Below are 25133 nucleotides of genomic sequence, written 5' to 3' on the forward strand. Positions count from 1 at the left end.
TCCATGATCATGGAATGTTTTTCCATTTGTTCATGTCCTCTGTTATTTCCTTGAGCAGTGGTTTGTAGTTCTCCTTGAAGAGGTCCTTCATTGTTGTAGTGCTCCTTTAAGCATTTCTTGTAAGTCCAGTCTAGTGGTGAGTAATTCCCTCAGTTTTTTTGTCTGAGAAGGTTTTTATTTCTCTTTCATTTCTAAAGAATAGTGTATTAGCCCATTGTGTTGCTGATAAACACATACTCAAGAATGGGTAATTTATAAACAAAAAAAAAGAGGTTAGCAGACTCACATTTTCATATGGTTAGGGAGGTCACACAATCATGGCAGAAAGCAAAAGGCACATCTTACATAGTGGCAGGCAAGAGAAACTGAGAGCCAAGTGAAAGGGCAAGTCCCTTATCAATCCATCAGATCTTGTGAGACTAATTCACTACCATGAGAACAGTATGGGGAAAAAAATGCCCCCATGATTCACTTGTCCCACATAGAGTCCCTCCTACACACATGGAAATTATGGGATCCATAATTCAAGATGAGATTTGGGTGGGGATACAGTCAAACCATATCAGATAGCTTTGTTGGATACAGTATTCTTAATTGACAGGATTTCTTTGTCCAGTGCCTTTGAATATGTCATCTCATTATTTTCAGTACTGCAGGTCTTATGGGGATTTCTTATATGCAATTTGGCGAACCTTCAAAAAGTAAAAATCCGTAATTATTAAATTAAGTTCAAGAAATTGCATCTTGCCAGAAATGCAAAATCATTTGATATTATCCTGATACGGTGAAAATGTGCATTTCTTATTACTCAAAAATTCCGTTTAGGGGCATAAATCTTATTGCACACAAACATCTAAGACAAGTTAAATGTTGTTAAGCATAGAAAGGTTTAGCCTATCAAAACATTAGGAAAAGAAAAAAGAGCCAATCCAAATTACCTATTCTAAGACACCATGTATTTGTACACTGGAATGTTTAAAAAGAAAGTGAATTATAGCCCTGAACATCAAAGTCGACAAAGGTCACGGAAAAGTGCAAAGTGCAGGTCATGTAAGAATACAAAATATTGTTTTATTTTTGTAAATTGCCAAGCTATGAAAACTAACCAAATTGTTTGTGTGTGTCAGGGGTGGGGCATGTCAGTGGGTATGTATGTAAGTGCTGAAACTATGGTAAAAGATGGAAATAAAAAATAGAAAATACAGTTTAAATTTTTCTTTAGGCCAGGCATGGTGGCTCACGCCTGTAATCCCAGCACTTTGGGAGGCTGAGGTGGGCGGATCATGAGGTCAGGAGATCGAGACCATCCTGGCTAACGTGGTGAAACCCCATCTCTACTAAAAATACAAAAAAATTAACCAGGCGTGGTGGCAGGCACCTGTAGTCCCAGCTACTCGGGAGGCTGAGGCAGGAGAATGGCGTGAACCCAGGAGGCGGAGCATGCAGTGAGCCAAGATCACACCACTGCACTCCAGCCTGGGTGACAGAACGTGACTCCGTCTCAAAAAATAAATAAATAAATAAATAAGTAAAATTTTTTTTTTTTAGTGTGATAGAAAAATGATGGTGTGAGTTAGGAGAAAAAAGAATGTTTGGCTGGCAAATTCATCAAAATTACATTTTTTGTAAAAGGAGGTATAATAATATTTTTAAATTTTAACAGCGCTGTGGTTACACTGGTTATATTCTACATGTAACAGCACTGTGGTTACATTGGTTATATTCTACATATAGAATATATTTGTCCTATTTTGATGTATGACATTTTATATTAGAAATAAAGAGCGTTTCTTAAAATGTTAATTATTTGGTAAATTTTGTGATGTGCCTTAATATTTTCCAGCCAAACTGTTTTCGATTGAAATCTGGATTGCATACTTGCACCAGGGAGATTCAAACAATCTGTGCAACCAATGGCCAAACTTATTGCAATGTGTGTATTTTCTGCAGTGAGAAGTAAGAACATTATTGTAAATATGTGTTCTTCAAAAGTAATGAAAAGAATCATTGCGTAAAGATAGGGAAATTCATGATGCTGATACACTTGGCACAGCACGTAGACAAAATAACTGTAATAACTATAAAAGATGTATGGCAGACACTTGTAGCTTTACCTAAAATTCTCATTTCTGAAAAAGAGTTTTGCATCAGAGCTCTTTACATAATCATGGTGGATATTCTGCAAATGCATTAGTCAATCAATTTAGGTTAATTAATTTTATTATAATTTATTAATTGCTGACTAAAGATCAATATGATGAAATTCAGGAGCCCTGAGCCTGTACAGTAAACCTCTGTGATGCCACAAAAACCAAGTTTGCAGATCTCCAGTAACAGAAAGTGTAATCGAGTCAGAACCTATAGCTAAACTGAAATTCATCACAATGTGCTCATTCGTGTTTGAAAGGAATTTCTCTGATGGTGTCCTGAACTCTCAGGACAACCTTCCAAATCTTCCTCAGACTGTGGGACATCTAGGACACTTCCACCAAAATCTCTTTCCTCTCTCGTTCACTCTGAAAGAGTTGTTGTTCTGAAGGTTCCTTCAGCCTTCCTGCCCCTATTTCCATTTTTCTTAAGGTGTTTCCTCTCATAAAATCTTTCCACGTCCTTTACTATAATTTCCTTCCGAAGAACCACAAATATAATTATTAATCTTCTCCTTTAAATATGGACAGGTTTCAAAATTGAGTCTGGCCTGAGCAAGTAGGAAGGGTCAACTGTCCCCACAATGGGACAAATGTAGGTGTGGTGAACAGGTGGGTCCCAGCTATTTGTAGAAATGGAGCACAGTCTTGTCCTGTCCCAAGTTCAAATCCTCACTGAGAAGAATTTGGTCCATTTCTCAGAGGAGCTTAACCTGATCTTTTAATAATGTATTTTTCTCTCTTTCTTTCTCTACAGATTTTGTGGTGAAAAACTTAAATTTTATCATTATGGTGTTTGCTGAATTTTGATGGAACTATATAACCATATGGCATCAATGTGAGCCCATTTTGCAAATGATTCTACTATTAGAATTAGTAATTAATCAGAGTCTCAAATTCATAGATGTCCAGGTGAAATCTTCTGTGGAATACAAGATGGAACATAGCATGTTCAAGACTATTTCCAACTATTAAGATTTTTGACTTCGGGATTTTGATTCCTGATGTTCAATTATTCAATAACAGTTTTTAAAATATCTTAAGTGTATGTTTGATAATGTAAAACCTAATGCAAATTAAAATAATAAATATCTCACTCAAAAAAAAGTTAAATATGTTATCTTTATTTTAGTAAGTAACTTCTTTTTATCATTAAGGTAATATTTTCCATTAGAACATAAAAATATAATCACCTAGTTGCTTGGCCTTTTTCTTTATAGATGCTTTTAAAATAGGTCTTCATTGAATATGATATGTTCATATACATATTCTTTTATTATTATTATTATACTTTAAGTTCTAGGGTACATGTGCACAACGTGCAGGTTTGTTACATATGTATACATGTGCCATGTTGGTGTGCTGCACCCAGTAACTCGTCATTTACATTAGGTATATATCCTAATGCTATCCATCCCCCTCCCCCTTCCCCACAATAGGACCTGGTGTGTGATGTTCCCCTTCCTGTGTCCAAGTGATCTCATTGTTCACTTCCTACCTATGAGTGAGAACATGCAGTATTTGGTTTTCTGTTCTTGCGATAGTTTGCTGAGAATGATGGTTTCCAGCTGCATTCATGTCCCTACAAAGGACACGAACTCATCCTTTTTTATGGCTGCATAGTATTCCATGGTATATATGTGCCACATTTTCTTAATCCAGTCTGTCACTGATGGACATTTGGGTTGATTCCAAGTCTTTGCTGTTGTGAATAGTGCCGCAATAAACATACGTGTGCATGTGTCTTTATAGCAGCATGACTTAAAATCCTTTGGGTATATCCCAAGTAAGGGGATGGCTGGGTCAAGTGGTATTTCTAGTTCTAGATCCTTGAGGAATTGCCACACTGTTTTCCACAATGGTTGAACTAGTTTACAGTCCCACCAATAGTGTAAAAATATTCCTATTTCTCCACATCCTCTCCAGCACCTGTTGTTTCCTGATTTTTTAATGATTGCCATTCTAACTGGTGTGAGATGGTATCTCCTTGTGATTTTGATTTGCATTTCTCTGATGGCGAATGATGATGAGCATTTTTTCATGTGTCTGTTGGCTGTATGAATGTCTTCTTTTGAGAAGTGTCTGTTCATATCCTTTGCCCACTTTTTAATGGAGTTGTTTGTTTTTTCTTGTAAATTTGATTGAGTTCTTTATAGGTTCTGGATATTAACCCTTTGTCAGATGAGTAGATTGCATACATTTATTCACCATATTACATAAAAGGGTACAATGTGTCAAGCACTATATCAGATGATAAAGACAAGTTTATCAGAGAAAGGAGATGCAGTCACTGTTCTCTAGGATCATTCACTGGATCTGTTAAAGTTATTGTCTATTAGAAAATGGAAACTCTTCTCCATCGAGTGACTATTAATCTGAAAAAGCTGTGTCAGGGAGCCTCCCACTTGTCATCTTCATTCCTATAAAAATCCTAGTAGGCATTGACTCCATACTTTAGCCACAATTAAAGTGAGTAATAACTTAAATCAGCCTAATTGAGGTATTCGCATACCAAAAAGTTATTTTAGACATAATAAATTGATTTTTTTGTGAATATATCATAGATACGACACCATCATGCAATCAAATTTTAGATCATTTATATCACCCCCAAAAGACTCTTCTGATTCCAGTTAATCCCTCTTCTCACCCCCATCCCCAAGCAGCTACAATTCTACATTCTCTATTGTGTTACCTTTTCTGGACATTTCATATAAACAGAATATGTAGTCTTTACAATTTGCATTTTCATTAGGCATAAACATTTGGAAGTTTATATACTCAATACCGTGAATCAGTAGTTCATTGTTTTTAAATAATGAATGGCATTGCATTTTTTGTGTTGATAAACTACATCGTGTCATTTATTTACCAACTGATAGAGTCTTGGATTGTTTCGACTTTTTTGGCTATATGGTTAATGTTGCTATCAACACTAGTGTAAAAGTATTTGCATGGACATCTGTTTATTTTATTTATTTTTTTCTATTGAGTAAATATCAGTCGTGGAATGGATGGATGATTCACATGGTAGGTGTATGTTGAGGTTTTTAAGAATCTGACAAACTTTTATCCAAAGTATTATCCAAAATGGTGTACCTTCTTACATTCCCACGAGTAACATAAGGTTACACACTTTATCCACATTCTCATGAACATGTTTTATTATCTTTCTTTTTTGATTATAGCCATTCTAATGTGTGTATTTAATATTTTTCTAATCATAAACATATTTAAATTAGTATATGAAATTTGAGTATAGTCTATGGTAATAATTAAGAAGAAAGATCAAACATTAATATACCAAAATATTAAAATTGGCTACCTTTGGATGATAGAATTAATTTTTCTCTCTTTTTTGGAATTTCTACGTATTACTTTTTCGTAAGAAGTGTATATCTATTGACATAATAAAAAACCGATGAATGAAAGTAATTTTACAGCCAAGGTTTCAATCACTGAAGCCAGATTTAACAGTAAAGAATTCAGACAGCAATTGATATTAAGAATACGTAGATCCAGCATAACAAATGCAGTAGGAACACAGACATTAGAATAGGGGACATGCTGAGTTTGAACTGTACTTTTGTTCAACATTGGCCTCCATATCTGGCTCAACCCTTCTGCTGACAGTTTCTGCAAATCATTTTTAATACCTCTTATCCTACCATTTGCTAGATATTTTTTCCTTTTCTTGAGCTCCATGTTGCTAATCAGTATGATTAATATTCTGGTGAGATTTCTTCTAATCATCTAAATTTCAGGCTATAATGGGCTTAACATATAAATATGTTAATTTTTACATTTTAATGACTAAAGATCTGTAATTTTATAATATACTTGTAGTCATAGAACCCTTTAGGAATCCAATAATAGCTTTGGATACCCTCTTAAGAAAAAAGCACATAGAAGATTTATTTGGCATATGGTTTGATAGGCCCTCTGAGTTAATCAGTGTGTCCTTAAAAAGATCTTAAATCAGTTTTTCCTCATGTCCAGAAACAAACTTTGTTAGAAAAACCTGGAATGTGGTATTGAATTGCAGTTTCTTTAGCTCTGCTAGATCCCTAAATCAGTATTCCTAAAGTGAGGAATCTTCATTTTTTTACATGCAATTCTGAGACTCTTAGATCTATTAGGATTTACAAATTGTTGACCTAAGTCCTGAAGTGTTATCCCTCAAGGAAAGAACAGAATTCATAACTGTTTTGGCACTTTGGGAACAGAGGAATCACAGACACATACAATTTGGGAAAGTCTAGAAAAAAAAATCCAAGAAACCAGAAATTACTCTGGAACTGACTTTATTTTACGTGGAAAGTAAAATAAACTTGAAAAGTATGCAGGATTCATCAGATCTGTAAGATTCAAGCTGATCTCACAATGGAACTCCCAGGGAAATCATTGTTTGAGGGGACTTGCCAGTGAATTTTGACTTCCAAGTAATTTGGTTCACATAAATGTTTAGCATTCTCCCTCATGATTCAGACTCAGTTTTCCATTACTCAACCTGAAAAAAACGAGAAAAATAAAAGATCGAGTAGCCGTAGCAGCATCATAAAGAGAGAATCAGATTATTCAAAAATCACTTGGAAAGGAACAGACCTAGATGCTGGCTTGTGCGGTTTTCATTGACTGCCCCAAGAATCTGTGCACTTTGAGTCAGTTCCTTCTCATCTCTGGGCCAGATGGCTTATCTATAATATGAGGGAAGTGGTGCCTAATGCCCTTCCTCATTCAAAGGGCATAGCTACTGGGACACTTAACTTTTAATTAATTTATTTCTGCAATAAGAATTTACAAAGTACTTACAAATTCTAGAACTCTTGAAAACAAAACAAATATTCTTACATTATCCCCACCTTTCATAGCTGAACATTAAAAAATTCTAAAAGCTAAATTATTTAACTTTTTTTAGCTGCATGTTACAATTTAAAACGGCTATAAAATTTATTTCTGTAGGTAGTGTGTAACTCAAAGGTTTGATTCACTCACCAAATCCAAACTTTACTATTGTTATTTAGGATTAACATATAATTGGCCGGGCGCGGTGGCTCAAGCCTGTAATCCCAGCACTTTGGGAGGCCGAGATGGGCGGATCACGAGGTCAGGAGATCGAGACCATCCTGGTTAACATGGTGAAACCCCGTCTCTACTAAAAAATACAAAAAACTAGCCGGGCGAGGTGGCGGGCGCCTGTAGTCCCAGCTACTCGGGAGGCTGAGGCAGGAGAATGGCGTGAACCCGGGAGGCGGAGCTTGCAGTGAGCTGAGATCCGGCCACTGCACTCCAGCCTGGGTGACAGAGCGAGACTCCGTCTCAAAAAAAAAAAAAAAAAAAACAAAAAAACAAAAAAAAAAAACATATAATTGAGTAGGCAACAATTAGTAATCAATTGGCTTCACAGTCCTTATTATGCTCTGATATGTTTCATTTGTCTGTCTTCTATTGCAGGAATAAAAACTTCATGAAAGCAGGGATTTCTGTGTTTTGCTTGCCATTTTACACCCAGTTCTTAGAGCACTTTCTGCTATATAATTGACATTCAATAAATATTTGCTAAATAAATTACTCAAAAGTAAACTTACTTCTACTTTAATAACTGAATAAACCACATTCTTCCAGGAATTGACTGAATTTACTGTTCAAGGTTTAATTTAAGTATCTTTTAGTTTTCCTTGGGCAAATAATAGCCTTGCTACTATTAAGAGAAAAATACAGAGAAATGAAGAGTAATCATCTTTTATTCCCTGTGAAACAGAATAGCACTTCCTCATATAAAGAGATATCAAACCTTCTTACCACTTTGCTTCTTTAAGTATGCAGTGGTTACCATAGGTTTTTCCATCAGAACCACAGACTGGTTTGTAGACAGATTGACATTTTGTTTTTCTAATTGAGTTTTCACTGCTGGCACTGCCAGTCTGTAGAAATGTGAAAGATTATTAGGTAGGAGTAGGGTAATTAATTTAATTCAGATATTATAATAAAAATATTCATTTTGCATTATTAAGCATTGTAATCAACCTATTATTTTATTGATTCTTGTATTTAATTCTTACAACAGAACTGGAAAAGGGGTATTTTTTGGTGGAGCAAGATAGCAAAGAGAAGATTCCACTGATCTTCCTCCCCACGCCAACAAGGGCACTAATTTAACAACTATCTACACAAAAGCAGCATCTAGGTAAGAACCAAAAATCAGGTGAGCTCTCACAGTATCTAGTTTGAACTTTTTCACTGAAAGAGGCACTAAAAAGGTGAGGAAAGACAGTCTGGAATTGCTGATGCCACCCGTCTCTCATCCCGTTGCAGAGGCAGCATGGCATGGACACAGAATCTGTGTACATGGGAGAAAGAGAGCACAGCAGTTGTGAGACATTGCTCTGAAATCAGTGCTGCCCTGTCACAGCAGAAGGCAAAACTGAGTTGAACTCAGGTGATGCTCACCCACGGAGGGAGCAGTTAAATCACGCCTAGCCAAAGGAGAATTGCCCATCTCAGCAGTCAGAATTTGAGCTCTGGCAAGCCTTGCTACCATGGGCTAATGTGCTCTGGGGCTCTACATAAATTTGAAAGACAGTCTAGACCTCAAGGACTGCAAATCCTAGGTGAGTCTTACTGCTTAACAGAGCTCAGAACCAGTGGACTTGGGGGACACATAACCTGAGACATCAGCCAGGGTGACTAAGGGAGTGCTTGCCCCACCCCTCCTCCAACTCCAGGCTAAAAGGCTCTCAACTCCAAAAGAGACCTCTTCTTTTCACTTGAGGAAAAGACAGGGAAGAGTAAAAATATCTAAGATGTTATGCATCTTGGATGCCAGCTCAGCAACAATAGGAGAGGGCACCAGTTAGAGACATGAGGCCCGTTTCCAGACACTAGCTCCCAGATGACACACCCTAGGCCAGAAGGGAACCTTCTGCCTTGAAGGGAAGGATCCAGTCCTTTCAGGACTCATCATCTGCTGATAAAGAACCCTTGGGCCCCGAATAATCAACAGCAATTCCCAAGTAGTACACCAAGGGCCTTGAGTGAGACTCTGAGACTTGATGACTTCAGGTGAGACTGAATACAATCCCAGCTGTGATGACTATTGGAAGAAACTCTTTCTGCTTGAGAAAAGTGGAAAGAAGAGTAAATAGGGCTTTGTTTTGCACCGTAGGTACCAGCTCAGCCACAGGGGCATAGACCACCAAGCAGGCTCTTAGGGTCCCTAATTATAGGCCTTGGCTCTTGAATGGCATTTCTGGACCTGCCCCGGGTAAGAGCAGAGACAAGTCCCTTGAAGGATAAGTCTGAGGCCAGGCAGCAATCACCACAAGCTGCCTAAGAAGCGCTTGGACCTTAAGGTAACATCGGTGGTAGCCTGTATACATAGCCTGAATACTGGTGTAGCAAGTATTCCCTATGGGCCTTAGATGGTGGTGACCACAGGGTGAGGCTCCTCTGCCTGTGGAAAGGAGGGGGAAGAGTGTTAAAAACTGCATCTTTTCTTGTGATAGTTTGCTAAGAATGATGGTTTCCAGCTGCATCCATGTCCCTACAAAGGACACAAACTCATCCTTTTTTATGGCTGCATAGTATTCCATGGTGTATATGTGCCACATTTTCTTAATCCAATCTGTCACTGATGGACATTTGGGTTGATTCCAAGTCTTTGCTATTGTGAATAGTGCTGCAATAAACATACGTGTTCATGTGTCTTTATAGCAGCATGATTTATAATCCTTTGGGTATATACCCAGTAATGGGATGGCTGGGTCATATGGTACATCTAGTTCTAGATCCTTGAGGAATCGCCATACTGTTTTCCATAATGGTTGAACTAGTTTACAGTCCCACCAACAGTGTAAAAAGTGTTCCTATTTCTCCACATCCTCTCCAGCACCTGTTGTTTCCTGACTTTTGAATGATTGCCATTCTAACTGGTGTGAGATGGTATCTCATTGTGGTTTTGATTTGCATTTCTCTGATGGCCAGTGGTGATGAGCATTTTTTCATGTGTCTGTTGGCTGTATGAATGTCTTCTTTTGAGAAATGTCTATTCATATCCTTTGCCCACTTTTTAATGGGGTTGTTTGTTTTTTTCTTGTAAATTTGTTTGAGTTCTTTGTAGGTTCTGGATATTAGCCCTTTGTCAGATGAGTAGATTGCAAAAATTTTCTCCCATTCTGTAGGTTGCCTGTTCACTCTGATGGTAGTTTCTTTTGCTGTGCAGAAGCTCTTTAGTTTAATGAGATCCCATTTGTCAATTTTGGCTTTTGCTGCCGTTGCTTTTGGTGTTTTAGACATGAAGTCTTTGCCCATGCCTATGTCCTGAATGGTACTACCTTGGTTTTCCTCTAGGGTTTTTATGGTATTAGGTCTGACATTTAAGTCTCTAATCCAAGAACAGAAAACCAAACACCGCATGTTCTCACTCATAGGTGGGAACTGAACAATGAGATCACTTGGACTCGGGAAGGGGAACATCACACACCGGGGCCTATCATGGGGAGGGGGGAGGGGGGAGGGATTGCATTGGGAGTTATACCTGATATAAATGACGAGTTGATGGGTGCTGATGAGTTGATGGGTGCAGCACAGCAACATGGCACAAGTATACATATGTAACAAACCTGCATGTTATGCATATGTACCCTAGAACTTAAAGTATAAAAAAACAAAAAAACAAAAAAACTGCGTCTTGTGGTTTGAGTGCCAGCTCAGCTGCAGCACAATAGAAGACCTGGTTGACTTCTAAGCTTTTTGAATCCAGTCTCTGGCTCCTGGATGGCACCTCTCTCTGAACTGGTCCGGGGACTGGGGGAGTTCACCACCCTCTAGAAAAGGATGCAAGCCTAGCAGGCTTTGCCATCTGCTGATTATAGAGTTCCAGGGCCTGAGAAAACATACATAGTAGTCCAGCAGTGTTACAGTGGTGGGACCCAGTGCTATGCTGTCTTCAGGACTGACCCAGCTACTGATGGTGGCCACTGAGATAATTGTGTCACCCGATGCCCATCTCTAGGCAGGTCAGAATATAGAGAGAGATGATTTGCTTGTAAGAAAGTGAGAGAAGAAAATAAGAATCTCTGCCTTGTAATCCAGATAATTCTTCTGGATGTTATCCAGGATGATCAAGGCGTACCTCTATGTGTCTGCAAGAAACACAGTGTTACTGGGATTGGGGTGCCCTCTAATGCAAATACAGCTTAGATCACAAGATTACAGCACTCAAGTTCTTTCATATATCTGGAAAGCCTGCCCAAGAAGGATGGGCAGAAACGAGCCCAAACTGCAAAAACTACAATAAATGCTTAACTCTTCAATGCTCAGATAACAGCGAACATGCAGAAACATCAGGACCACTTAGGAAATCATGTCTCACCAAATGAACCAGGGGCCAAGGGAGAGGCACCAAGGACCAATTCTGGAGAAACAGAGAACTTTTGGGCAGGTAATTCAAAATAGCTCTTTTGAGAAAACTCAAAGACATTCAAGATAACACAGAGAAGGAATTCAGAATTTTATCAGATACATTTAACAAACAGATTGAAATAATTGAAAAGAATCAAGGGGAAATTCTGGAGCTGAAAAATACAACTGGCATATCAAAGAATACATCAGAGTCTTTTAGTAACAGAATTGATCAAGTAAAAGAAAAAATTAGTGAGCTTGAAGACAGGCTATTTGAAAATACACGGAGGAGAAAAAAATAATAAAATACAATGAAGCATGCCTACAGATCTAGAAAATAGCCTCAAAAGGGCAATTCTAAAAGTTATTGTCCTTAAAGAGAAGGCAGAGAAAGGTATAAGAATAGAAAATTTATTCAAAGAGATAATAAAAGAACTTTCCAAACATAGAGGAATTTATTAACATTCAAGTACAAGAAAGTTATAGAAAACCAGGCAGATTTAACCCAAAGAAGACAGCCTCAAGTCATTTAATAATTAAACTTTCAAATACCAAGGATAAAGAAAGAATCCTAAAAGCAGTGAGAGAAAAGAAACAAATAGCATACAGTGGATCTCCCATATGTCTGGCTGCAGATTTTCTGTGGAAACCATACATGCTAGGAGAGAGTAGCATGATATAATTAAGATACTGAAGGAAAAAAACTTTAACCCTAGAATAGTAAATCTAGGAAACATATCCTCCAAACAGGCAGGAGAAATAAAGATTTTATGAGACAAACAAAAGCTGAGGGATTTTATCAATATCAGACCTGTGTTATAAGAAATGCTAAAGGGAACACTTCAATCAGAAAGAAAAGGCTGTGAATGAGCAATAAGAAATCATCTGCAGATACAAAACTCACTGGTAATAATAAATGCGCAGCAAAACATAGAATATTATAACACCATAATTGCGGTATATAGACTACTCTTATCTTAAGAAGAGAGACTAAATGATGAACCAATCAAAAATAACTATAATGACTTTTCATGATATCCAGAGGCTGGGTATAGTGGCTCAAGCCTGTAATCCCAGCACTTTGGGAGGCTAAGACAGGTAGATCGCTTGAGGTCAGGAGTTCAAGACCAGCCTGGTCAACATAGCGAAACATCATCTCTACTAAAAATATAAAAATTAACTAGGCGTAGTAGTGCACACCTGTTATCCCAGCTACTCTACTCCAGAGGCTTAGGCAGGAGAATCACTTGAACCTGGGAGGCAGAGGCTGCAATGAGCTGAGATCACACCACTGCATACCAGCCTGGGCAACAGAGTGAAACGCTCTCTCTCTCTCTCGATCTCATTCTCTCTCTCTCTTACACACACACACACACACACACACACACACACACACACACACAAACATCCAATGCTCTATTGCCTACAAGAAACACAATTCAGGCCATGTGCAGTGGCTCATGCCTGTAATCCTGGCACTTTGGGAGGCTGAGGCAGGTAGATCTCTTGAGGTCAGGAGTTCTAGACCAGCCTGGCCAACACGGTGAAACCCCATCTCTACTAAAAGTACAAGAATTAGCTGGGCGTGGAGGCATACACCTGTAATCCCAACTACTTAGGAGGCTGAGGGAGAAGAATCACTTGAACCTGGGAGGCAGAGGTTTCAGTGATCTGAGATTTTGCCACTATACTCCAGCCTGTGTTACACAGTGAGAGTTTGTCCTCCCATCCCCCCAAAAAAAGAAAGAAAGAAGAAAAAGAATAAGTACAACTTCATCTGTAAAGATACACATAGACAGAAAATAAAGGGATGAAGAATAATACCCCTTGCCATGCCAATGGAAACCACAAAAGAGCAGGAGTAGTTAGACAGAATAAATTTCAAGATAAAAGTTATAAAAAGAGAAAAGGTCACTTTATAATGATAAAGGTGTCAATTCAGTAAGGGCATATAACAGTTGTAAGTGTATATTTACTCAACACTGGAAAACACAGATATATAAAGAAAATATTATTAGAGCTAAAGAGAGAGATATCCCAATACAATAATAGCTGGAGACTTAACACCACGCTTTCAGCATTAGACAGATCTTCCATACAGAAGACACAAGAAGAAATATTGTATTTAATCTACACTACAGAACTGATGGACCTAATAAATATTTACAAAACATTTCATTCAATGGCTGCAGAATACACATTGTTCTCCTCAGCAGATAAATTATTCTCAAGGATAGACCATATGTTAGCTCGCAAAGAAAGTCTTAAAATATTCAAAAAATATTCCAATAATGTTAAGCATCTTCTCTGACCACAATGTAATAAAACTAGAAGTCATTAATAAGATGAATTTTGAAAACTATTCAAACACATGGAAATTAAACAAAATATACCTGAGTAACCAGTGAGTCCATGAAAAAATTAAAAATAAAATTAAAAATTTTCTTGAAACAAGTGATAATGGAAACACAACATGCCAAAACCTATGGGATACCGTAAAAGCAGTACTAAGAGGTAAGTTTGTAGCTATAAGGACCTACATGAAAAAAGAAGAAAGTCTTCAGGTAAATAACCCAATGATGCATCTTGAAGAACTAGAAAAGCAAGAGCAAACCAGATCCAAAATTAGTAGAAGAAAAGAAATAGTAAAGATCAAAGCAGAAATAAATGAATTAGAAATGAAGAAAACAATGTAAAAGATCAATGAAGCGTAAAGTTGGTTTTTTTTTTGAAAAGTTAAACAAAACTGATAAACTGTTACCCAGACTAAGAAAAACAGAGAGAAGTTCAAAAATAAATAAAATCAGAGATGAACGAGGAGGCATTACAACAATACTGCAGAAACTCAAAGGATCATTAGTGACTACTATAAGCAACTATACGCATATAAATTGGAAAATCTAGAAGAAATGGACAAACTCCTAGACACATACAACCTAAACTTGAACCATGACGATATTTAAAACCTGAACAGATAAATAACAAGTAATGAGATTAAGCCATACGAAAAAGTCACTCAGTTAAGAAAAGCTCAGTATCTGATGGCTTCACTGCTTATTTCTATCAAACAATTAATGATGATCTAATATCATTTCTACTCAAACTATTCTGAAAAATAGAGAAGGGAATACTTCCAATCCTATGAGGCCAGTATTATCTTGATACCAAAACCAGACAAAGTGACTAGATGTACCATATGACCCAGCCATCCCATTACTGGGTATATACCCAAAGGATTATAAATTATGCTGCTATAAAGACACATGCACACGTATGTTTATTGCGGCACTATTCACAATAGCAAAGACTTGGAATCAACCCAAATGTCCATCAGTGACAGATTGGATTAAGAAAATGTGGCACATATACACCATGGAATACTATGCAGCCATAAAAAAGGATGAGTTTGTGTCCTTTGTAGGGACATGGATGCAGCTGGAAACCATCATTCTTAGCAAACTATCACAAGAACAGAAAACCAAACACCGCATGTTCTCACTCATAGGTGGGAACTGAACAATGAGATCACTTGGACTCGGGAAGGGGAACATCACACACCGGGGCCTATCATGGGGAGGGGGGAGGGGGGAGGGATTGCATTGGGAGTTATAACTGATGTAAATGACGAGTTGATGGGTGCAGCACACCAACATGGCACAAGTATACATATGTAACAAACCTGCACGTTATGCACATGTACCCTACAACTTAAAGTATAATAATAATAAATAAATTAAAAAAAAGAAAAAGAAAACAATAGCCCAATGGATCTGATAAATATTGATGCAAAAATTCTCAACAAAATACTAGCAAACCAAATTCAACAACACATTAGAAAGATCATTCATCATGACCAACTGGGATTTATCCTAAGGGTGCAAGGATGCTTCAACATACACAAATTAATTAGTGTGATATGTCATGTTAACAAAATAAAGAACAAAAACTATATGATCATTTCAATTAATGCTGAAAAAGCATTTGATAAAATTCAACATCCCTTTATGATAAAAAGCCTTAGAAATCTGGATATAGAAAGATTATACCGCAACAAAATAAAGGCGGTATACAACAGACTCACAGCTAGTATTAAACTAAATGAGGAAAAACCAAAACCCTTTCCTCCAAGATTGGGAACACAACAAGGATGCACACTTTCACAACTTTTATTCAACACAGTACTGTAAGTCCTCCTGGAGCAATCAGACAAGAGAGACATAAAGGGCATCCAAATTGGAAAGAAAGAAGCCAAATTATCCTTGTTTGCAGATAATCTGATCTTATATTTGGAAAACCTAAAGATTCCACCAAAAAAACTATTTGAACTGATAAACAAATTCAGTAAAGTTGCAGGAAAGGAAATCAACACAGAAAAATCAGTAGGATTTTACATGCCAATAGTGAACAATCTGAAAAAGAAATCAAGAAAGTAATTCAATTGACCTTAGTTACAAATTAAATTAAATACATAGGTATTAACTTAGCCAACGAAGTGAAAGATCTCTACAATAAAAACTATAAAACATTGGTGCAGAAATTAAAGCAGACACTAAAAAATGGAAAGGTATTTTATGTTCATAGATTGGAAGAATCAATGTTGTTAAAATGCCTATACTACCCAAAACAATCTACAGATTCAGTGCAATCCCTATCAAAATCTCAATGACATTCTTCACAGAGATAGAAAAAACAATGCTAAAATTTATATGGAAACAAAAAATACCCAGAATAACCAAAGCTATCATAAGCAAAAGAAAACGAAACAAAAAAGAGAACTTGGGGAATCGCATTACCTGAGTTCAAATTATGCTATAGAGCTATAGTAACCAAAATGGCATGGTACTGGTATAAAAGCAGATACATAAATCAGTGGAACACAATAGAGAACCCAGAGATAAATCCATATGTCCACAGTGAACCCATTTTTGGCAAAGGTGCCAAGAACATACACTGGGAAAAGGACAGTCTTCAATAAACGATGCTGGGAAAACTGGATATCTATATACAGAAAAATGAAACTACAATCCTATCTCTCACCATATACCAAAATCAACTAAAAATGGATTAAAGACTTAAATCTAAGACCTCGAACTATGAAACTACTACAAGAAAACTTTGGTGAAACTCTCTTGGGCATTGGACTGGCAACGATTTCTTGAGTAATGCCTAACACAGACAACCATAGCAAAAATGGACCAATGGACCACAACAGGCTGAGAAACTTCTGCACAGCAAAGGAAACAATCAATGAAGTGAAAAGACACCCACAGAATGCAAGAAAATATTTGCAAACTACTCACCTGGTAAGGGCTTAATAACCAGAATATTGTAAGGAGCTAAAAAAATCTATAGTAAAAAATCTAGTAACTCAATTAAAAAATGGGCAAAAAAAATCTGTATAGATATTTTTCCAAAGAATAAATGTAAGTAGATATTTTTCAAAAGTATAAATACAAGTATACGTAAAGGTGCTAAGCATCATTAATTATCAAAGAAATGCAAATACAAACTACAATGATACATCTTCTCTTCCCAGTTAAAATGGCTCTTTTTCAAAAGTCAAGCAGTAAAAAATTCTGGCGAGAATGTGGAGGAAAGTGAATCCTTGTACACTGTTGGTAAGAATGTAAATTAATATAAACACGGAGAATAGCTTGGAGATTCCTCAAAAATTAAAAATAGAGGTAACTTATGATCTAGTAATCCCACTCCTAGGCATATATCCAAAAGAAAGGAAGTCAGTATATTTAAGAGATATCTCCAGTCCCATGTTTATGGTAGCACTATTCACAATAGCCAATATTTGGAAGCAACTTAAGTTTCCATCAAGAAATGAATGCCTAAAGAAAATGTGATACATATACACAGTGGAGTACTACTCAGTCATAAAAAAGAATGAGATCCTGTCATTAGCATAACATGGGTGGACCTGGAGGCTATTATGTTAAGTGAAACAAGCCAAACACAGAAAGACAAACTTCACATGTTCTCACTTATCTGTGGGAGCTATTTTTTTCAATTGAACTCATGGAGATAGACAGTAGAAGGATGTTTACTAGAAGCTGGGAAGTGTAGCTGGGAAAGGAGGGGAAGTGAAGATGGTTAATAAGTATAAAATATAGAATGAATAAGACCTAGCATTCACTAGCACTACAGGGTGATTCTAGTCAAAAGTAATTGAATTGGACATTTTAAAATAACTAAAAGAGTATAGTTGGATTGTAACACAGAGGATAAATGCTTGAGAAGATGAATACCCCATTTACCTTGATGTGATTATTACACATTGCATGGCTGTATCGAAATACCTTGTGTAACCCATAAATATATATACCTACCATGTACCTTCAAAACATTAAAAAATTACAAAAAATTTAAAAGAGTATATTTTGTCCTATTTTATACCTGCACGCACAAAGGCATAATGGATTTAAGTGACAAGCTTAACATTATGGGTAGATTAAATGTCCAAGATGTGATTCAAACTCTGTTATCTACTCCAAGTTGTCTGCTCTTACTATACGTCAGACTGCCTCTATTTTAATTTTCTGGAGGCAATTCTTCCTCTACATGGAAAAACAATAGTCAGGGAAAAGTCATACAAGCAAATGCAAAACACATACAGTCATAACTTGTTGATTCCCTTTTTTTGGTATATCCATGAAAAAAAAAATATGCAGGAAGTAGGATTATGCAGGATTCATTTAAATAATTCCTGATACATTTTCTCTGGATGTGAGCTAAACGGCAGAAGCCTGTGAATATAAGGAAGCTCTGACTAGCAGGTGAGAACAGAGACATTAATGAGAATAATGAGACATTTTTGCTAGAGGATGTGGTATTCTCAGAGCTGAGATGTTATAGGGAGATAAAAAAATACCTCCATATTTTCCAAATCATACAACCCTTTCATGAAGATCAATTTATTTCACACTTACTCTGTTAACTGGACATGGTTATTTCTCTTATTCTAGAATAAATATAAAATTACAAAATTTTAAGTGACATCCTAAAAACTCAGAGACCTGCTGGTGATGGCATTAAGATCTAAATGGTAGGGAGTCTCTCTGAGAGATTGCTACTTCATGCCAGCCAAGTGATAATAACTAAGAGAACAAATGACTTTCGTCTGGAAGGCTTGTGAGGGATGAAAATTTATGAGGTAAAAAAATAAAATTTCCATCAAGATGATAAGTTAGAGAAAGTGTTCTAGAAAACGGTTTTGAATGTGAGTATCAAATGGAGTATTCAAAGCTATTGTTAAATAAATTAGGAGGCTGATTGTTGGAAGAGAAGCAGGCAAGTGAAAGTAAAAGCGCAGCAGGACTCAGAAGGGAATACAGGAGACATGTGTGTCAGATAGCTGTTCACCTATTCGAAATGGTGGCTTCCAACTAGCAGGCATTTATCTATCCATTTCACATACAGTTCAGGAGAATTTACTATATGCCACAGTTATTCTAGGTTCTGGGGATACAGGTTTGAAAATAAATGGTACTTTCTTCAAGAAGTTCATTATCTAGCTGAATAAATAGACACTAAATTACAAAGCAATAAGATGTGTTTAATAATAGAAGAAATCATTAGTATTGGGAATACAGGAGTGGAAAATCAAAGGGCTCTGTATGACATGGGTGGTGTGTGAGCAACAGTGACATGAAATGAGGCTAAACAGGATGCAGTATAATCATGAAAATCTGTAAATTCTATGTTTAGGAGTTTCAGTTATATCTTCTAGGTAGTATGAAGCCACTGAGGAATTTCAATTGGGGTCTAAAATATCAGAGAGGATTTTTGATTTAAGAATATTACTTCAGTGATTTGTAGATTATGGATGGGATAAAAATGGACATGAAAACTAAACTTGGCAAAGTTGTGGGCTCAGTTGATGAGGATCTGAGTTTTTCTAGTATAGGTAGAGAGGTTTGAGTGGAAAATAATAGAGGGAAATGAAAGATAGAATAGAAGGGCAGTACATTCATTAATAATCGTAAGTGTTATGCATGAAAATAATCAGCTCCAAAGTTGTTCTCATTTTCTTTAATCAGTGTCATTGCAAGTGATTTTTCGTTAACACATTGTGGTTTATAAAGCATTTTAAGTCTTGGAAAAGAGAATTGCTGGGTCAAGTTGACTGAGAAAAAGAAGTTATTAACACTAACCTGAAAGTCCATTATATTGCCATCGAAAGTGTTGTCGATATTTTTTCTTTGTCGTTGGTTGTAAAGTGACCTCAATTTTCTTTGTTGGCTAGATGACCCTGGTTTCCCCTGATGCCTAGAAGATCCTAGATCTCCTTGCTGGCTAGATGACCCTGGCTTCCCCTGATGCTTAGAAGATCCTAGGTCTCCTTGCTGGCTAGATGACCCTGGCTTCCCCTGATGCTTAGAAGATTCTAGATCTCCTTGCTGGCTAGATGACCCTAGATCACCTTGCTGGCTAGATGCCCCTGGCTTCCCTTGTTGACTAGATGTCCCTGGCTTCCCTTGATGGCTAGATGACACTGGCTTCCCTTGATGACTAGATGACCCTAGATTCCCTTGTTGGCTAGAAGACTCTGGCTTTCCCTGTTGGCTAGGAGATCCTATATTCCCTTGCTGGGTAGATAATCGTAGGTTTCCTTGATGTCTGGATAACCCTGGCTTCCCCTGTTTGCTAGAAGGTCCTTGATTCCCTTGCTGGCTAGATAAATGTAGATTTCCTTGTTGGCTAGATGACCCTGGCTTCCCCTGTTGGCTAGAAGATCCTGGCTTCCCCTGTTGGCCAGAAGATCCTAGATTTCCTTGTTGGTTAGACGACCCTGGCTTCCCCTGTTGGCTAGAAGACCCTGAATTTCCTTGTTGGCTAGAAGACCCTGAATTTCCTTGTTGGCTAGAAGATCCTAGATTTCCCTGTTGGCTAGATGACCCTGGCTTCCCTTGCTGGCCAGATGACTCTGGCTTCCCTTGATGGCTAGATAAACCCAGATGCCCTTGTAGGCTAGGAGATCCTAAATTCCCTTTCTGGGTAGATGACCCTAGATTCCCTTGTTGGCTAGATGATCCTGGCTTCCCCTGTTGGCTGGATGACCCCACCATCACTTTCCGGTTAAATGACCCTGGTTTCCCTTGTTGGCCAGATGACCCTGGATTTCCCTGTTGGGTAGAAAACCCTGGTTTCCCTAGTTGGCTAGAAGATCCTGATTTTTCCTGCATATTAGAAGATTCTGGATTCCCTTTTTGGTTAGATTTTCCTGAATTCTTTAAAATCTCAGGCTGGTTTAAAACGCCTGCTCTCCCTGGCTTAAAGTTTCTTGGTTTCTCTAGCTTGTTAAAATATCCTGGTTGTCCTTGAAGACTAAATGTTCCCAGATTTCCTTGTGTATAACTATCTCCTTGCTCATTAGAATCCCTTTGTCCTCCTAGATGGTTAGCTTCGTTTTTTTTCTCCAGAATAAGTGCAGGTTCTGAATTCTCTTCTAGTTTGAAAACAGTGGTATTTGAAATCTGGGTTGAAGATGCTGGAATAATAACACAACCAGAAAAAATGAAAATAAAGTTATTTACATTAAATAATTTTAAATCAATAACATTTGTCCAAGATACAGTATGTTTTTAATGTTTTCTTATTTTTTTAACCAAACCCCAAGACAAAATCTTCTTATTCTTCCTCATATCCTGAATATTTGAGTTCCTCCTTTTTTTTTTTCTTTACTGTACGACATGGATTTCAAAAATTAGAGGATCAACCCAACTTGCCCCATTTCTAAATCATAAAGTCTGAATTATTTGAATTGAGCCTTCATTCTACCCCAATTCCTTTAAGTGGTTTTCTGATGAATCAAACTGGCTCTGCTCAATGCTCACTATAAACTTATTTTTTCACATCAAGTGCTTTATTTCTAATTTTCCAGCTTCGCTTTAAAGGTGACGCCATCAACTTTCTAGACAGGAAAAGGCTGGCAGACGTGAGCCCCACTTTATTCTTCTCTCTTCCATCTCTATACATGTTATCTGTAGCCATCTTTCTTTCCATTTCCATCCCCAAACAGATGTTTTCTTTCTCCTTCAGAACATGTTTTTTCAATCAGCTTTATGTTCACCATTTCCAACAAAAGGCCTAGGATCAATGATGCTCTCTCTGGTGGTTATGTTTCTTCTTTCTGTTTTGGTCAAACTACTTAAGAGAATGGTAAATATCACGATTATTTCTTAAAACCTGTGTTTTATTGCTTCTCCAGCTTATTTGGGAAGCCCACCTATGCCCTAATGAAATATATATAATTGTGTGTATGTGTATATGTTTTATGTTTTTTCAGATTATATTCCAAAGTGAGCAGGATCTAAAAAACAATAAATAAACAAATGGAATGACTTTAGAGCTAAGTATAAAAGTAATGCATTAGGTCTATGCTTCTCATCCTTTTTTGTTTTTTTGGTAGAAGTGTTATTTTTCTCATCCTTTCTTTCTTGCTTGATAATTCCTCTTTCTTTATTCACTTTCCTAATGTGGGGTTCCCTTAAAGGTTTTAATTAGGCTTACATTTTGTTTTCTGCATAGGCTTTCTTGGTAGTTTTTTCAATCTATGCATTTTTAAATCATTCCGATGTTGATTCTTTCAGATGTGTACCTAGGATCTCACTTGAGTTTTCAATTGCTCTGCTTTACATTTCCATAAATATACACATTTGTACCTTCAAGTCAATTTAAGTAAAGTCAAATGATAATCAATTGGTATGCCCTGAGCATGCTATGGTATACTACTGCAGGTGATTAAGGTCCTAGTCAAGACACAGAAACTTAGTAGGTAGCAACCTGCTTAAGAAAACTGTGGTATAGTATGGATATGGTTTGTGGGTATAATTTAGACATTCATTCAGTTTAACAAAAAATTTAAAGAACTCGTTATTATAAAAGAACCTTAGAAAGAGCTAGGAATGAACAAGATATTCATGGCCCTGCCCACATGAAGCTGAGAAGTCTAGTAGTTGGGCAAATAAGTAGGACTCTATATTCTAGTAGAATGATCAATGCTATCATGTGAGGAGTAAACTAGACAACAGTCTCCTAAGCAAGGAAGCAGAGAGTATGGAATCCTGTCTTCTTCCCGAAGGAGGAGTACATAAGAAATGTAAGATTCAATCAGAGAAATTAATGAGAAAAAATAATTTTCTTTAGCTGAGAGATGAGTACATGTATGGATTCTTTCAGTTCTAGGAATAAAACATTGCTCATTAACAGTTACTAACACCAAGTAGAAATCAATTAAAGTAGATATATGGATGAAATAGGAAAAAAAAGTTGGCAACATGTTTTTATTAATGATTTTCAGTTTTATTAACAGGTGACACAAGTAAATGGAGCCAAATCCTAAAGATGCAAAGAGTGAACAGTTTAAAATTACTTTCCTTTTCTTTCTGGTCTGTACCCCCACTCCAAATCCCCCACAAAAATAATTTCCTACCTAGGACATAATTATTTCCTATTTCCTAGGAAATGGTAAAAATAAAGTGCCTAAGACACCATCACATTTACAGGTTTTTGTGAATTATTTGATGGATATCCTATGTATTTACAAACATATATGAATATAATTATCCACACAATTGGTGGCACAATCTACACAGAGTTCTCCTTGTTTTCTCCAAGGACAATCAATGTAATGAAGGTTTTGCTACATCAGTACATATAGAGCATGTTTATTTATTTCCCCTCACTGGTTGCATAGCATCCTATTTTATGGGTTTACCATAATTTACTTAACCAGCGTTCTAGTAATAAACAGGTAGTTTATTTCCCTCTTTTGCTATTGTAAGTAATGAATCAATGAAAATCCTAATAATACATCATTTCTTACATAGATAAATAAATTTATGAAATAAAAACTAGGGGTACATTTTTGAGTAATAAGAGGCAATTAAGATATTATACTATGGTTTCACCATCTATTTTTTAAGCTAAAAACTTGGAAAATAAGTATCTTCAGCTTTGTTTTATTTTGCATTTCTTCCCTTCTGATTTTACAAACTCTAGGATGTGCTTAGCATTGCTTTTCTGATTCATCTCTCTTCTTCATCTTCCAATCTATATAATCACTGAATCTGGTATTAGTTAATACACTTTCTTCCATCACAAAATACCTTCTAGCACTTAGCAAGGCACTGAAGGTCACAACAGTTCTAGTACTTGCCACCATGAAATATGAAATATATGTTCTATAAAGGAATTTTATCTGAATATCTGTTTTTCCCCCTTAAAACACACACACACACACACACACACACACACACTCCTATTGCTCTCCTCTTTTCTCTAATTCTATCACTTAACTCTCCTTTTTTTTCTTGACTCTGTTACTTCAGCAGATCCTCAGTGGCATTACTGTACAACTTTTCTGACATGTAATTCATTTTTAATATTACCACAAGATGGATATTTCTTAACAAGATGAATATTATCACTCTTGTACTCAAAACTCTGAAACAGCTTTGCAATTTTTCCAATGAGAAGAGAACCACTATTTTGATGTTACAAATATAAGAAGAGGAGGATCTGAGGCACTTTACTTTTATTATTTCATTTCACTAGGTATAAGAAAGATGGTCAAGTCGGAGCTTATGATTTGGGGATAAATTAGAATCAGCTTCATTATCGTAACTTTTGTCTTGAGAAACGTATTAACTGTGTTGTTTATTACCTTGAGATATTTACATCTCAAAGCTAGAAATTTACATGTCTGAAAATCACTTAACTTTACTGAGGTAAGGAATAGAGAAAAGTACCTAAGAGAGTCAAGTACCTAAGAAAACACAAGTAATGGTAACTAAAGCTATTATCTGTATAGTTCCCGAAACAATCCTATAGGAAAGAATAATAATTTCCATTTTGCAAATGAGAAAATTGAGATTCAAGTAGGTTAAACAAGTTTTCTCGAATCACATGAATGGGAAAAAGAATCAGGATTTGAACACATTATTATTTTACATGCAACCCAGGATCATATCACAAAACCATTCCTTACAAATTATGAACTTGAACATTCACAAACTCATAAGTCCCTTAGTCTAAATTCATCTTTCCAGTCTAATGTCTTGCCTTTCCTATTCCCTTGTGTCTGTTTCTCTTCAGCTACACCAAACTATTCACTCTTATTTCATTCAGTCACTGTTTTTATGACTCCAGATCTACATTTATTTTGTTGGAAATTTACCTTCTTCCATTTCTCTGTCTAATGGATTGCCTATTTTTAAATATTTTGACAATGTATTGCTAAATCACTGAACATTTTTAATTCTTTACTTTGAGATTTGGAAGGAAAGCTATTGACTGTGACTTTCTTACCTGAGAACATGGCCAGGAGCATGAAGAGAAAGAAAACGAAAGCCCTCATGGTACCGCCAGTTGTTTCAGACTTGGCTGTTGGGTGGAGTCAAGCCTAACTCTGCAGTAGGTGCTCTTCAAAGAAACCATGCTCACTACCACCGTGTTATATATTGGAAAAATTCTTCACCCTAACTGGCAAACACTGTCACTGTCTTTAATAAATTACAGAGTAATTTTCATAAACTGGAAGGTATTGCTTCTTGAATAAACTGTCATTTTCAA

The 25133-nt window shown here is 36.6% G+C and overlaps 1 protein-coding gene across 1 annotated transcript; it reads right to left on the reverse strand.

Moving 5' to 3' along the window:
- Positions 1 to 562: 562 nt before the first annotated feature.
- Positions 563 to 25133, reverse strand: MARCOL (MARCO like). Its single transcript, XM_073010343.1, has 6 exons — positions 24870 to 25133; positions 20403 to 21048; positions 19712 to 20366; positions 14044 to 14085; positions 7950 to 8071; positions 563 to 692 (listed from the first exon to the last, which is right to left on the reverse strand). Exons 1-6 carry the CDS (start codon positions 24916 to 24918, stop codon positions 563 to 565), a joined length of 1644 nt encoding a protein of 547 aa, XP_072866444.1. The 5' UTR covers positions 24919 to 25133.

The sequence above is a fragment of the Chlorocebus sabaeus genome, chromosome 23 (genome assembly GCF_047675955.1).
Source record: "Chlorocebus sabaeus isolate Y175 chromosome 23, mChlSab1.0.hap1, whole genome shotgun sequence".
Lineage (NCBI taxonomy): Eukaryota > Metazoa > Chordata > Mammalia > Primates > Cercopithecidae > Chlorocebus > Chlorocebus sabaeus.

What these genes read in the sequence shown, in the direction of transcription:
- MARCOL (XM_073010343.1), bottom strand. Translation starts at nt 24,918, where the DNA reads ATGAGGGCTTTCGTTTTCTTTCTCTTCATGCTCCTGGCCATGTTCTCA. An exon ending in GCTCCTGGCCATGTTCTCAG is followed by an intron (nt 21,049 to 24,869) that starts GTAAGAAAGTCA and finishes TTATTATTCCAG; the next exon opens with CATCTTCAACCCAGATTTCA. An exon ending in AGCCAACAAGGAAATTCAGG is followed by an intron (nt 20,367 to 20,402) that starts GTCTTCTAGCCA and finishes AGGGTCTTCTAG; the next exon opens with CCAACAGGGGAAGCCAGGGT.